A 16580-nucleotide genomic window follows, 5' to 3' on the forward strand; every position below is an offset into this window, starting at 1 on the left:
GGGATACTATGAACAATGAAAGATACATTTAGCTATCTGTAAAAAATGAAATACATGAAAAATGGTATTGCAAAACTGCTATGAATATTTGAAAGTAGTAGAGATGTTTAGCAAATGTATTGATCAATGCAAATGAGCCTGAAAACCAACGACAAGGTAATCTCTAATTTTTCGTGAACCTTATCCTAATGCCTCTCTATGTGCTATTAAAAATCTGCAAGTATGGGCAGACAGGCTCCTGGCTATATAGGATAATGAATAGAGTCTGGTAATAGGGCGGGGTTCTGGGTTGTCAGTCAGAAGAAACTGCATGCTATTCAGAAAAAAGACTGACTGGAACACCTATATGTGGGAATTAAGTGTAAGAATAGCCTAAAAATACATGACTATAATTAAGATAATAAGCTGCACACTAACCACTATTAAAATATAAACATGAAAAATTGAATAGCATTACTGCTATAGGGATACTATGAACGATGAAAAATACATTACCATTTTTCATGTATTTCATTTTTTCCAGATAGCTAAATGTATTTTTCATTGTTCATAGTATCCCTCTAGCAGTAATGCTTTACCATTTTTCATGTTTATATTTTTATAGTGGTTAGTGTGCAGCTTATTATCTTTATTATAGTCATGTATTTTTAGGCTAGCACCTAATTCACACATATGTGTTCCAGTCAGTCTTTTTTCTGATTTGCTCATACGTGCAACATGCCAGCGGTGCTACTGTAGCAAGGATTGTATGGAGGCTGTGAGTAGTAGTTCCAAGGCTGATGAAACAAATGCCCCACCGGACTGCTCCTGCCCCATTAACTTACGTTAGGCCTCTGCCACACTTACGTGACAAAACGTAACGTTTTTGTCACGTACGTGTTAAAGGGGTGGTTTGGTTCCCGTGTGCCGTGTTTATGGCACGTACGTGTTCTCCGTGTGTTATACGTAATAACACACGGAGAACGGAAAGTCCCGCCTACCTGCATCATCCAGCGCTGTCTGTGGTGCTGAATGACAGCGTCCGGTCAGAGCCACGCCCCACTGACGCTGCTTCCGGCCCCCAGTGAAGAAGAAGCGTTGTTCAAATTCACTGGGGGACGAATGCAGGGGAGAGCCGCGGCAGAGACTGCAGCGCTCGTGGAGGTGAGTATGTGGTTTTATTATTTTTACACTGACACGTGTCTTTCTCCGCCACGTTTCACACGGTCCCGCATCCACACTACATCCGTGTGGTACGGGTGCGGGCCGTGTGACACCCGTGCTTCCGGAGCAACACTGACATGTCAGCGGTTTTAAATAACGGACACACGTAAGTACGGAATGGACACACGTTCCGTTCCTGAATACTTACGTGTGTCCAAAACAATAACAATACATAGGACCACGTGGGCCCGTGTTTCCGGTACGTGAAAAAAAAAAGGCATACACGTACCGGAGGCACCTGAGTGTGGCAGAGGCCGAAAGTAGATTTTTAAAAGATGGCAAAATTACTGAAACACAATAAAGGCCTTATCAAGTGCTTAGTAGTGTAGTAGCGATTTTGGGGACAGACAGAGGTCCTGAACGGTTGCTGTTTAAAATAATACCATTTTGAAAGATTTCTTAATACTGAAGTCACACATTCAGTTTTTGGTGCATTTTATTCATTTTATTTATACCAAAGCCATAGTTCCAATCTTGGCCAAAGCCAAGATTGGAACTATGTTAAGATTACTACGTCTTCCAGCTGGATTCACTTCTGGATTTAGCTTAAACAAATGTAATAGACTAAAAAAATCTGTGTATTTCCAAAGTAAAAGTTGTGTCATATAAGGCTAGGTTCACACTTCCGTTAAATTGTATCAGTCACAATCCGCTGCTCTGGTAAACAACGGAATCCGTTTGGCGGATTCCGTTGTTTCCATAGACTTGTATCAGCGGCGGATTGTGACTGATGATGCTGCGTTGCATCCGCCACCCGGCTGATCAGTCGTGGAACGACTGACCGCCGGGCGGGAGGAACGCAGCATGTAACGTTTTTTGAGCAGCGCGATCCATAGGATTTCGCTGCGCATGCTCTCTCTGGCTCCCTGCACACGTAACCAGGATACACATCGGGTTACTAAGCAATGCGCTTTGGTTAGTTACCCGATATTTTCACTGGTTACGTGTGCAGGGAGCCAGCGCTAAGCGGTGTATGCTGGTAACCAAGATAAATATCGGGTAACCAAGCAAAAAGTGCTTTGCTTATACCCGATATTTACCCTGGCTGTGCAGGGAGCCCGACACTTCCCCGCTCGGCTCCGCCCCCTCCCGCACTCAGCATGTACACACACACATTCACCTGTCCCCAGCCCTGCGACGCATGTGACTGATGCAAAACAATGGAAATGTGAACCTAGCCTTAGAAAAAAGGTGTCTGCTTTCTCTCTTAAACAGTGCCACTAGAGATGGGCGAACCCGCACATGTTCAGGTTCGCCAGGTCTGGACGGACCTAAAAAAATCCGGTTCGGGACCAGAGTTGACTGAATTTTGAGCCCGGACTCCAAACCAATATAAGGCTATGGGGACCAGAACATTAGTCCTATAAAATGGTGTTCATAAGGGTTAGGGGCCTGCAAAAGGAAGCAAAATTGGAATTAAAGCAAAACAATTATACTTACCGAGTTTCTGCACAGCTGTCACACTGCTTCCAGGCCCGTCATTAAAGCTTAATATTCCCTGCTTCCCCCGCCCACCCTCTGTTTCAGGATCTGTGATTGGTTGCAGGCATAATGCGCAATCACCCTCTGTGCTGGTGGTTGTGATTGATTGCCCTCACACTAGCTGTCTAGGTCCTCGAAGTGGAGTCTAAAAGTAAATAAATGGAAAAAATAATGTGCGGTCCCCTGTATTTTGATACCCAGCACAGATGAAGCAGACAGCTGGAGGCTGCAGCCCCAAACTGTGTGCTTTATCTTAGCTGTGTATCAATTTGCGAAGGACCCTACGTGTTTTTTTTTTCTGTTTTTTTGCTTTTTTTAAATTATTTAAATATTTAAAGAAAAAAAAACGGCATGGGGTCCTCCCCATTTTGATACCAAAGCAAGACAAAGCAGACAGCTGTGGGCTGGTATTCTCAGGCTGGTGAGCCCCTTGATTTTTGTGACCTCCCCAGCCCGAAAAATCAGCCCACGGCTACACCAGAATTGGCACATTCATTAGATTCGCCAATCCTGGAGCTCACCTGGCTTATCCCGATTGCTCTAGAGTGGTAGCAATCTGGGTAATATAAGGAGTTAGTGATGGCTGTGATTTGTCAAAAAATTACAGCTGCCACGAAGCCCTGGATTAGTAATGGGTAGGGATCTATGAGACTGCCCCCCCCCTCCACACCATTACTAATCTTGGAAATAAACACAAAACAGACAAAAATCCTTTATGAAAAATAAAAAACTCTCTTTCTCCAATTTATTAATCCACAAAACATCCCAGCAGATCCAACATAATCCACACCACGACATCCAACGACGATCCCGCCTCTGCTACATCCTGGGGTCACAATGCGTGGTCACATTAGAAAACATGACCGATCACTGTGGCCAGTTGGACACATTGACAGAGTTGCAGCTGTGAGAGTGATGTCAGGGAGTTCAACTGAGGTCACAACATGGCTGTTCTCATAGTACCCGAGCTGTGACCTCAGTTGAACTCACCTGAGGTGAACTCGCCTCAGGTGAACTCATTGAATTTAATACCGGATTAGGCTATGTGCACATGTTGAGTATTTGATTGCAGACATTTCTCTATCAAATCTGCATCTCATGGCAGATAAAGGCATAACGTTTTCTAATGTGACCGTGCACTACGACCTTTAAGATGTAGCAGAGCTGTGATCGCCATGGTTTGCATAATGTTGGACCTGCAGGGATGTTTTGGGGGTTAATAATTTGGAGAAAGAGGGGTTTTTTTGTTTTTTGTTGTTTTTGTTTTTTTTAAAAAAAAGGCTTTTTCTCTGTTTTGTGTTTTATTTTTTGATAAATCACAGTATTTGTTAACCTGTTATATTAGCTAGATTGCCACGGCTTCTGGACAATTGGCATGAGCTGGATAAGCTCCAAGATTGACGCGTCAAATGGATATGCCAATTCTGGGTCGGCTTCAGGCTGCTAGTTTTAGGCTGGGGAGGGCCCAATAACCATGGCCCTCCCCAGCCTGAGAATACCAGCCCCCAGCTGTCTACTTTATCTTGGCGAGGTATGAAAATTAAGGAGGACCCCACGTAGGTTTTTTAAAATTATTTATTTAAATATTTAAAAAAAAAAATATGTGGTGTCCCTCGTATTTTTATACACAGCCAAGATAAAGCACACAGCAGGGGACTGCAGCATCCAGCTGTATGCTTTATCTGTGCTGGGTATCAAAATACAGGGAACCCTACACAGTTTTTTTCCAATTATGTATTCATATTTTACACACCACTTCAGGAACCGAGAAAGCTAGTGTCAGGGCAACTATTCACAGACACTGGCACAGAGGGTGGGGGCGCAGTCTGTCTGCGACCAATCACAGACACTGTCAAAAGAGGGTGGTCTGGGGGAACAGTGAATATTCATAAGGTTTAGTGAGTGGATCTGGAAGCAGTGTAACAGCCTTGCAGTAACTCGGTAAGTATAATTGTCCTGCTTTAATCCCCATTTTATTTAGTTTTGAAGTCTTCTATCCAGGTGGACGAACCCGAATAGTAACAGGAACTTCCCTTCTTCGCCTATCATTAGGTGCCACTGTTGTCTTGTATTGCAGCTCACCTGACTATATTACTTTTTCTTAACACCATATGGGATACCAGGTTTACAACCAGCAATCTATCTAACAAATTATCCATGCTAGTGTATGGGACAGATTGCAGATGACAATCTACAGTACAGGCAGTCCTAGATTCCGAACTATATATGTTATGTAGTTTCTTCATAAGGCTGAGTTCACATGTCCGGTAATGATCCGTTAGGGGTACTTTGCACACTACGACATCGCTAGCCGATGCTTGCGATGCCGAGCGCGATAGTCACCGCCCCCGTCGCAGCAGCGATATCTTGTGATAGCTGTGGTAATGAACATTATCGCTACAGCAGCTTCACACGCACTCACCTGCCCTGCGACGTCGCTCTGGCGGGCGAACCGCCTCCTTACTAAGGGGGCGGGTTGTGCGGCGTCACAGCAACGTCACACAGCAGGCGGTCAATAGAAGCGGAGGGGCAGAGATGAGCGGGAACATCCCGCCCACCTCCATCCTTCCGCATAGGCGGCGTGAGCCGCGGTGACGTAGGTAGGAGATGTTCCTCGCTCCTGCGACTTCTCACACTGCGATGTGTACTGCCGCAGGAACGAGGAACAACATCGTACATTATAGAAATGTCGGACACTACACCGATGACACGATTACGACGCTTTTGCGCTCGTTAATTGTATCATAAAGGATTTACACACTACGATATCCACAGCGACGCCGGATGTGCATCACTTTTGATTTGACCCCACTGACATCGCACATGCGATATAGTAGTGTGCAAAGTACCCCTTAGAATGGATCCTTCAGAGATCGGTTGGAAAAATGATTTCTGACGGATGTTTTTTTAACACTGGAGTCTTTGGAGAAGGATCCGTTAACAGATTGCAATTTATCTTCCATTTGAAATGGATTTGTTACAAATGCAAGAAAAACAGATGGCTAAATGGCAATCCATTAACTGATCCATTCTCCATAGGCTCTAATGTTGAAAAAACAGATCTGGCAGACATCAATTTAACAAGCAAAAAAAGTTGTGTTTGCATAACTTTTTTCCCAGCGGATCTCTGCTGGGTCCATTCTAACGGTTAATTATTGGACATGTGAACTTAGCCTAACCTGGATATTTATGTAAATTGGAACAGGACAGAGGAAAAAAAACCAAACTAATACTCTCCTTACTGCTGACTGAACCGGTTGTCCCTCTGCTCTTCATCCAGTCCTCTTCTTTCTGTCATTGGGCACCCCGTATTTCCTGGCCCTTCACTAAAGGACATACATTTTAGCTCCACCTAAGGCTTGGAGGATACTACACAACATAAGGTCACAACATCTACATCATGACCTTATGACACGCAGTTACCTCATGGGCCTGGATGCGGCCGGACGTCTTGGAGATCCGGTGCACAACAGTAGAAAGAAGAGGACAGGATGGCGGCCGGGAGAGGTCAGCAGTGAGGCGAGTATATTAGGGTTTTGTTTTTTAAACACAATTTTTGTAACTAGGGTTATGTAAGTCGGATGTTCTTAAGTCAGGAGCTACCTGTTTCTCAGTCATAATGCTAGCTGCTTCCATTTAAATACTCCTGTAAATACCTGATTTTGTTCATAAATTAAGTGATTGTTGGATATAAAAAGTACATGTAATGTTCTTATTGTCTGTGTAATTATTATTTATTTCTTTAGAATAAGATAAAACTGAAAACAACATATAGATATATAAATAGACATATATAAAATAGCTGCTAGGAAACCACTGCTAAGGACAGGCAACAAGCAGAAGAGACTTGTTTGGGCTAAAGAACACAAGGAATGGACATTAGACCAGTGGAAATCTGTGCTTTGGTCTGATTTCTGAGTCCAAATTTCAGATCTTTGGATCCAACCACCGTGTCTTTGCAGAAAAGGTGAACGGATGGACTCTACATGGCTGGTTCCCACCATGAAGCATGGAGGAGGTGTGATGGTGTGGAGGTGCTATGCTGGTTACACTGTTGGGGATTTATTCAAAATTGAAGGCATACTGAACCAGCATGCCTACCACAGCATCTTGCAGCGGCGTGCTATTCCATCCAATTTGCGTTTAGTTGGACCATCATTTATTTTTCAACAGCACAATGACCCCAAACACACCTCCAGGCTGTGTAAGGGCTATTTGACCAAGAAGGAGAGTGATGGTGTGCTATGACCTGGCCTTCACAGTCACCAGACCTGAACCCAATCAAGATGGTTTGGGGTGAGCTGGACCGCAGAGTGAAGGCAAAAGGGCCAACAAGTGCTAAGCATCTCTGGGAACTCCTTCAAGATTGTTGGAAAACCATTTCCGGTGACTACCTCTTGAAGCTCATCAAGAGAATGCCAAGAGTGTGCAAAGTAGTAATCAAAGCAAAAGGTGGCTACTTTAAAAACCTAGAATATAAGACATATTTTCAGTTTCACACTTAAAGTATCTCATTCCACATGTTTTACTTCATAGTTTTGATGCCTTCAATGTGAATCTACAATATTCAGAGTTCTGGAAATAAAGAAAACTCTTCGAATGAAGTGTGTCCAAACGTTTGGTCTGTACTGTGTGTGTATATATATATATATATATATATATATATATATATATATATATATATATATATATATATATATATATATATATATATATATATATATATATATACTGTGTATGTTCATAATTCATTACTTTTTTGAAGCAAATTGTTTGCACCTGATGTTTCACCCTTTTATGCTTTCTCTGTGTTTTGTTCTGGTTGTATCTAGCAGGAAATACCTGCCTGACATTCTCTTAATACTAAATTAATATTGTTTTATTTTTAATACAGGTGGCCAAGTAAAGGTGAAGGAACTCGACTGGCTTAAGAATCAGTTATGTACAGGTAAGTTTATTCTATTGCAATTAACCAGAAACGGAATGTGCCCGATTCACCAAAGCTTTTCCACCAGAATTCTGGTATAAAAGCTATGAAAAGCTGCAAAGTTTTGGTGCAGCTCAAAGCTGTGCTAAAATATTGTGACTTTTGGCATTCTATCGCCATTTTTGCCTTGATCCGACAAAGTGGGCGGAGCTTGGACAAAGAAGTGAGGACCACCACTCATCAAATTCATGACGAGAGGCGGCATTCGCTACTCCACAATATTTTCTCGAGCAAGGACTAGAGTGATATATGTGGCATGGCACACACAGAGACTAGCACCACTTGTCTGAAGCTCCAGATTCATTAATAGGTGCGCATCTCTTAATGAATCAGGAGCCTCACATTCCTCCTCATCATCTCATCAAGACTGTAATGAAAAAAGAACAAAATCCAGCAATCCCATAAAGCAAATTCATTTAATTCCAAATGTTAAAAAACCATGCTGAACATAGAGAAAGAGTGCAGATTAAAAATACAAAGTACGGATGACGCGTTTCAGACTTGCTTAGTCCTTAGTTATATCTGAAATGCGTCATCAGTACTTTGTACTTTTAATCTGCACTCTTTTTCTATGTTCAGCATGGTTTTTTAACTTTTGTAATTAAAGGAGTTCATTTTATGGGATTGCTGGATTATTTTCTTTTTTCATTACTGATTTACCCAGGAACCAGCCTCATTTCCTTCATCCAGACAGTCCTGGTTGTATCAGATCTGGAGCAGGGAGCAACCATTTGGTGTACAGGCTCATAAGTACTACTTTTTTCCTTATCTAATCAAGACTGGCGATCTTTATGAATCGCGCCCATAATCCACAATTATGTCAGCAGTAAAACTGTAGGTGCTATGACCTGGGAGGATGATGCCAAAGATTTACACTCAAATTTAAAGGATTGTCATAAAAAAAATCCTCTTGCTATATTTGTTTTACTGCTTTAGGAAACCCTGGTTTTGCCATTAAAAAAGTTCTCTGTGGTATTTGACCGTCTTCTAAAGAATCCACTATATTAATCCTCGCTCCCACTGGTGCATAAATAATTGCTCCGATACTCATCCTGAAAAGTGGGAAGAGGGTCATGTGTATATCCTGCGTATGTCACTCTGTATGTTATGCGAATGTACGATTTTTGGTGAGGTTTTTTTCTTGTCTAGCATCCATATGACAAGTTTTTTTGACATATTTCACATACTATAATAACGCTATGTAATTTTAAGGTAGTTATAATTAATAAAGCAATATTCTAAAAAGATATAGATAGATGATATAAAGATTTCTTTATCGTTCCTATGGGAGACCCAGACATTGGGTGTATAGCTTCTGCCTCCGGAGGACACACAAAGTACTACACTAAAAAGTGTAGCTCCTCCCTCTGAGCATATACACCCCCTGGATAACCAGATCTAGCCAGTTCATTGCTTTGTGTTCAGGAGGCATACATCCACACATGCATTCTCATCTGATTTTTCATTTTGGAAAGTTTTTGAAGAAAAGCGGGACCAAGCCTGGACCCCCGGCATGTCCCTTCTCACCCCACTGTGTCGGCGGTGTTGTTAAGGTTGATTCCAAGGCTGGAGCCTTACATGCCGCGCTCCTTCACCATCCCTCGGGCTCTGGCTTGAAGTGGGAGCCAGCACGGTTCTCCTTGCTTTGCAGGAGGCCGGTCTCCATCCGCAGCCCTTCAGGATCCTGCTGGACGGAGCACTCATCCCCAGGGACTTGGAACCCTGCGTCTCAGCAAGCTAAGTATCTGAGACGTTTATATTCGGGGGGTCCCTTGTACTTTATTGTTGGGGAGAGTGTGCTGTGTAACTGTTCTGACATTTCCGGCCGGTTCTCTGGTTGTCGCCTGAGAACCGCGCCGATGGTGCCTGCGCGCCGGCCGCATCGCTTAAATTTAGGCCCCGGCTTCGCCGGAGGCCTATTTTCGATTTCACTGCCCTTGCATGTCAATCATGCAGAGGGACAGTGCGGCTCCGCCCAGCGGCCGTTCGGCACAGGGGAGGGACACTCCTCTCTGAGTACATATCCTCTCCCCTGTAAATCTCCTTGGCCCTCCAGATCCCGCTCTCAGAGCAGGTCCCGCCCCCTCTCCTCGCTCCGGCGCCATTTTATCAGCGTTTCTCTCTGCGATCGGCGCTGGCTGCAGCATCCCTGCTAAGCTGCTTGGGGGTCCGGGCTGTGGGATCTGGAGGGCACACAAACGGTCTGGTAAGCCACAACCTCCGGTTGTGGACCTGCTTATATACTCTCTGGGGGTCATTCTGGCTCAGAGCCCCCACTTCAGCAGCATGTCTCACACGAGGAGCAAGGCTGCAAGGTTGTACTCAATATGCACTGCATGTAAGCTCGTGCTGCCTGAACCGAGCACATATCCACATTGTGATGCCTGCTCTAACCTGACAATGCCTCAGCCTGGAATCGCACCCACAGTGGTCCCTCCGGCTGCTCCGGCTCCGGTGGCTGAACCCCCGGCTTGGGTAGAATCCTTCTCTAGGTCAATCTCCCAGTCTTTTGCCGACTCCATGGGACAGCTGTCCCGGACTTTGCTGAACATGCATCAGCCCCCTTCTCAGCGCGCCTCTGCTGCTAGGGCTCTCTCGGTGGAGCTCACAGAGGATTCTTCATCTGGTCCCAGACCCCGTCCTCCTAAGAGGAGACGCAGGGCTCCCTCTCCTTCCTCGTCCCGCGGCTCTGATTCAAGAGCTGACTCGCAGGACGAGGAGGATGCCGTTACTGGGGGCTCGGAGGCTACCTCCATGTGCCCTATTTATCTGTCCGAAAGTGACTCAGATGTTAGCGATTTGATTGCGTCCATTAATTCTGTACTGGACCTCGATCCGCCAGTATCAGAGGAGCAACCCTCTCTGGCAGAAAAGCACCAGTTTACCTTGCCTAAGAGGACAAGGAGTGTGTTCTTTAACCACTTCAGTTTTCAGGCCACTGTGACCAAGCCTAGGGCCTGTCCTGACAAACGCTTCCCAAAGCGTGGTTCTGATGACCGTTTTCCCTTTCCACCTGAGGTGGTCAAGGAGTGGGCTCATTCACCAAAGGTAGACCCTCCGGTGTCTAGACTCTCAGCCCGGACAGTTGTATCAGTGGCTGATGGAACCTCTCTTAAGGATTCCACTGACCGCCAGGTTGACCTTCTGGCCAAATCTGTATATGAGGCGGCAGGGGCCTCGTTCTCCCCATCTTTTGCAGCAGTGTGGGCTCTCAAAGCCATCTCTGCTTCTCTAGAGGAGATGCATTCCCTCACCAGGGAATCTATGCCCAAAATGGTTGCCTTAACTTCCCAAGCTTCAGCTTTTTCATCCTATGCCATGTCTGCCATGCTGGAGGCTTCTCACCGCACTGCTGTGGCTTCGGCTAATTCCCTCGCTATCCGCAGGATCTTGTGGCTTCGAGAGTGGAAGGCAGATGCTTCTTCAAAGAAGTACCTTGCTGGGCTCCCTTTTGCTGGATCCAGGCTATTTGGTGAACAACTGGATGAAATTATTAAGGAAGCTACTGGCGGGAAGAGTACTTCCATGCCATAAACTAAAACCAGGAAACCTGTCCAGGGCAGGAACCAGTCGAGGTTTCGTTCCTTTCGTTCCTCCAACTGGTCATCCTCTAAGCCCTCGGCCTCGTCCACTAACTCAGCCAAGGACCAAAAACCCAACTGGCGCAAAAAGGCGCGTCCACAGAAGACCGCAGGAGCTGCTGCCACTAAGGCAGCCTCCTCTTGACTATCTGGCCGCGCCAGCAACGTCCTTAGTCGGTGGCAGGCTCTCCCACTTTGGCGACGTATGGTTTCAACACGTCTCCGATCAGTGGGTGCGGGATATCATCTCCCACGGCTACAGGATAGAATTCTCTTCCAGCCCGCCAAACAGATTTTTTCTGTCAACTCCCCCCTGCTCCAAGGCCGCCGCCTTCTCTCAGGCCGTTGCATCCTTGCAGGCAAACGGAGTAATTGTACCGGTTCCCGCTCGGGAACGGTTCAGAGGTTTCTACTCAAATCTCTTCCTAGTCCCCAAAAAGGACGGTTCCTTCTGGCCCATCCTGGATCTCAAGCTTCTCAACAAGCATGTTCAGGTGCGGCATTTTCGCATGGAGTCTCTGCGATCAGTCATTGCCTCAATGACCCAAGGAGATTTCCTGGCATCCATCGACATCAGAGATGCCTATCTGCATGTGCCAATTGCAATTTCACACCAGCGTTGGCTACGTTTTGCAATAGGAGAGGAACATTTCCAATTCGTGGCTCTCCCCTTCGGGTTAGCCACGGCCCCTCGAGTATTCACCAAGGTCATGGCAGCAGTGGTTGTGGTTCTGCACCTCCAGGGGTTGGCAGTGATTCCTTACCTGGACGACCTTCTAGTCAAGGCTTCATCCAGCGCAGACTGTCAGCGGAGTGTCTCGCTCACTCTCGCCACTCTAGTCCAATTCGGGTGGCTTGTCAATCTGCCCAAATCCACTCTGACTCCGACCCAGAGGCTCACGTACCTAGGGATGCAATTCGAGACTCTGCCGGCACTTGTGAAGCTGCCCTTAGTCAAACAGCAGTCCCTCCATCTGGCGGTGCGCTCTCTGCTGAGGCCCCGCCGTCATTCCATCAGGCACCTAATGCAGGTGCTGGGTCAGATGGTGGCGTCAATGGAGGCTGTTCCCTTTGCCCAGTTCCATCTGCGTCCTCTGCAGCTGGACATTCTCCGCTGTTGGGGCAAGCGGACTTACTCCTTGCACAGGTTAGTGGCTGTGTCGCCACAGACCAGGGGCTCCCTTCAGTGGTGGCTTCGGCCCCTTTCTCTGTCTCAGGGACGCTCCTTCCTGGCCCCATCCTGGGTGATCCTCACCACGGATGCCAGTCTATCCGGCTGGGGAGCGGTATGTCTCCACCACCGAGCACAGGGCACTTGGACTCCGTCCGAATCAGCCCTCTCGATCAATGTGCTGGAAACCAGAGCTGTGCTTCTAGCTCTCCTAGCCTTTCACCACCTTTTGGCGGGCAAGCATATCCGAGTCCAGTTAGACAACGCGACAGCGGTTGCCTACATCAATCACCAAGGCGGGACACGCAGCCACCTGGCAATGTTGGAGGTTCACCGCATCCTTCAATGGACGGAGGACTCCAAGTCCACCATATCCGCAGTCCACATCCCAGGCGTGGAAAACTGGGAAGCAGATTATCTCAGCCGTCAAACCTTGGACAGTGGCGAGTGGTCCCTGCATCCGGCAGTGTTTCAGTCAATCTGCCGCAAGTGGGGCACTCCGGAAGTGGATCTAATGGCATCCCGGCACAACAACAAGGTTCCGGTTTACGTGGCTCGCTCCCACGATCCTCAGGCCTTTGCAGCGGACGCTCTGGTTCAAGATTGGTCCCAGTTTCGTCTGTCCTACGTGTTTCCCCCTCTAGCTCTCTTACCCAGAGTTCTGCGCAAGATCAGAATGGAGGGCCGTCGGGTCATCCTCATTGCTCCGGACTGGCCCAGGCGAGCTTGGTACCCAGACCTGCTCCATCTGTCCGTAGAGGGGCCGTGGCATCTTCCGGACCGTCCAGACCTTCTCTCACAAGGTCCGTTTTTCCGCCAGAATTCTGCGGCTCTCAGATTGACGGCGTGGCTCTTGAGTCCTGGATCTTGACGGCTTCTGGTATTCCTCCTGAAGTCATCTCCACTATGACTCGGGCTCGGAAGTCTTCCTCGGCCAAAATCTATCACAGGACCTGGAAAATTTTCCTGTCCTGGTTTCGCTCTTCCGGCCATGCTCCTTGGCCTTTTTCCTTGCCGACCCTTCTGTCCTTTCTACAGTCCAGTCTGCAGCTAGGACTATCCCTCAATTCCCTCAAGGGACAAGTCTCGGCTCTGTCAGTGTTGTTCCAGCGGCGTATCGCCCGGCTGGCTCAGGTGCGCACCTTCATGCAAGGTGCGTCTCACATCATTCCGCCTTACCGGCGGCCCTTGGATCCCTGGGACCTCAATCTGGTCCTCACGGCCTTGCAGAAACCCCTCTTTGAGCCTCTTAGGGAGGTTTCTTTGTCTCGTCTTTCACAGAAAATGCTCTTTCTAGTGGCCATAACTTCCCTCAGGAGAGTCTCTGATTTGGCTGCGCTCTCTTCGGAGTCACCTTTTTTGGTTTTTCATCAAGACAAGGTGGTTCTCCGTCCGACTCCGGACTTTCTCCCTAAGGTGGTTTCTCCTTTCCACCTTAACCAGGACATTTCCCTACCTTCCCTTTGTCCGGCTCCTGTTCATCGCTTTGAAAAACCGTTGCATACTCTGGATCTGGTGCGGGCGCTCCGGATCTATGTGTCTCGCACCGCTGTTCTTCGGCGGTGCACCTCTCTTTTTGTGCTAACCATAGGTCGGCGTAAGGGCCTCTCGGCTTCTAAGCCGACCTTAGCTCGTTGGATTAGGTCGGCCATTTCCGATGCCTACCAGTGTACTCAGGTGCTTCCCCCGCCGGGGATCAAGGCACACTCGACCAGAGCTGTCGGTGCCTCTTGGGCTTTCAGGCACCAGGCTACGGCTCAGCAGGTCTGTCAGGCTGCCACTTGGACTAGTCTGCATACCTTTTCAAAGCACTACCAAGTGCATGCTCATGCTTCGGCAGATGCGAGCTTGGGCAGACGCATCCTTCAGGCGGCTGTCGCCCATTTGTGAAATTAGGTTCCGCCTACGTCTCAGTTTTCTGTTTATTCCCACCCATGGACTGCTTTGAGACGTCCCAATGTCTGGGTCTCCCATAGGAACGATAAAGAAAAAGAGAATTTTGTTTACTTACCGTAAATTCCTTTTCTTATAGTTCCGTATTGGGAGACCCAGCACCCTCCCTGTTGCCTGTTGGCAGTTTCTTGTTCCGCGTGTTATCACCGGCTGTTGTTGTAGACAGAGGCTCCAGTTGTTCCGGTTCTTGCTCTATCTTTACTTGTGGGTGGCTATTCTCCTTCAGCTTTTGCACTAAACTGGCTAGATCTGGTTATCCAGGGGGTGTATATGCTCAGAGGGAGGAGCTACACTTTTTAGTGTAGTACTTTGTGTGTCCTCCAGAGGCAGAAGCTATACACCCAATGTCTGGGTCTCCAAATACGGAACTATAAGAAAAAGAATTTACGGTAAGTAAACAAAATTCTCTTTTTTTACATATATAAGAATACAAAGCTATTAGATAGCTATATAGATAGATAGATAGAATAGATTGATATCCTGCAGATATATAATTTCACAGCCCCCCTCCATATTATACACTAAAGCGGGCTTTACACGCTACGACATCGCTAATGCGAAGTCGTTGGGGTCACGGAATTTGTGACGCACATCCGGCCGCATTAGCAATGCCGTTGCGTGTGACACCTATGAGCGATTTTGCATCGTCACAAAAACGTGCAAAATCGCTCATCGGTGACATGGGGGTCCATTCTCAAATATCGTTACTGCAGCAGTAACGAAGTTGTTCCTCGTTCCTGCGGCAGCACACATCGGTACGTGTGACACCGCAGGAACGAGGAAGCTCTCCTTACCTGCCTCCCGGCCACAATGCGGAAGGAAGAAGGTGGGCGGGATGTTACGTCCCACTCATCTCCGCCCCTTCGCTTCTATTGGGCGGCGGTTCAGTGACGCTGCTGTGACGTCGCTGTGATGCTGAACGAACCGCCCCCTTAGAAAGAAGGCGGTTCGCCATTCACAGCGACGTCGCTAGGCACGTAAGTATGTGTGACAGGTCTGGGCGATGTTGTGCGACACGGGCATCGATTTGCCCGTGTCGCACAATCGATGGGGGTGGGAACGCACGCTAGCGATATCTGTACTGATATCGCAGCGTGTAAAGCGGCCTTTACAACCTTTCGTCCCTTTCATGTGGCACTAAAGATTGCTTAGGCTTGTATAACCCAATAAATAAATAAAAAAAAATAACAAAAATGTGCCCCCACCCCTATTTTTGATAACCAGCAAGCAAAACTAAAGCAGACAGCTGAGAAGAGTTATTATTAGGCTGGGAAGGTCCATGGTTATTGGGCCCTTCCCATCCTAAAAATACCAGTCTGCAGCGACCCCACAAGTTGCGCATCACATTAGATATACCGATTCTGGCGCCTTGCCTCGGCTCTTCCCGATTACCCTGGTGTTGTGGGAGTCGGAGTAATGGTAGTTGGGGTTGATGTCAGCTGTGAAGTGTCAGCTGGCATCAAGCCCTTGTGTTCGTAATGGAGAGCTGTCCACTACCTGATTCTTTCCCTGCTTCATCAATTTATTAAAAAAAAAAAAACAAGAAAAAAATCATGCAAGTCTGGTCCAAAGATTCTAAGGTAGTCCAGGGAATCTGACATAGTCCACAATAGGAAACCTGAAAAAAACATAAAATGAGAGAAAAAAGCAAGAGACTGTCCTTTGTTCACCAATTTATTAGAAAGCAAAGTTCTCATACAGGTCCAACGTAGTCCAGCGCTTCCCACGACCTGCACTTTGTGAAATCTGAAGGCTCTGATGAGCTATGATGTCAGTAACCTCACGACTCATAACTCTGATGAGATGTCAAAGTGATGCGTGGTGAAATTTCAGACAACACTGCTCATCAGCGTCCTCAGGTTTTGGGAAGTGCAGCGTAAGCTGGGAGTGGCTGCTGCTCAAAGCCTATGGCACTTCGTTCTGAGTCTCCATAGCCTTTGATTTTAGGAGTCTGAAAACATTGTGGGAAGCACTGGACTACGTTGAACCTGCATGAGAACTTTGCTTCCTGCTAAAAAGTTGAACGAAGGACAGTCTCTTATTTTTGTTTCTATTTATGTTTTTTTCAGGTTTCTATTTGTGGACTATGTCAGATTCCCTGGACTATCCCTGACCTGTATGCATTTGTCCCTATTCAGTGGTGGAAAGTCTTCCCTGTATGCAGAGATGACAATCAATCCCTAATAAGAGATTCCACTGGATT

At 47.0% G+C, this 16580-nt stretch overlaps 1 protein-coding gene across 1 annotated transcript in view; it reads left to right on the forward strand.

Annotated features, from left to right (window-relative positions):
* METTL22 (methyltransferase 22, Kin17 lysine) overlaps window positions 1-16580 on the forward strand; it is a 285223-nt gene that overhangs the window by 168276 nt on the left and 100367 nt on the right. The window contains exon 7 of the mRNA XM_075317898.1: window positions 7580-7633. Coding sequence (XP_075174013.1) covers window positions 7580-7633 — 54 coding nt within the window. The remainder of the gene's footprint in view (window positions 1-7579; window positions 7634-16580) is intronic.

The sequence above is a fragment of the Anomaloglossus baeobatrachus genome, chromosome 7 (genome assembly GCF_048569485.1).
Source record: "Anomaloglossus baeobatrachus isolate aAnoBae1 chromosome 7, aAnoBae1.hap1, whole genome shotgun sequence".
In the NCBI taxonomy this organism is placed as follows: domain Eukaryota; kingdom Metazoa; phylum Chordata; class Amphibia; order Anura; family Aromobatidae; genus Anomaloglossus; species Anomaloglossus baeobatrachus.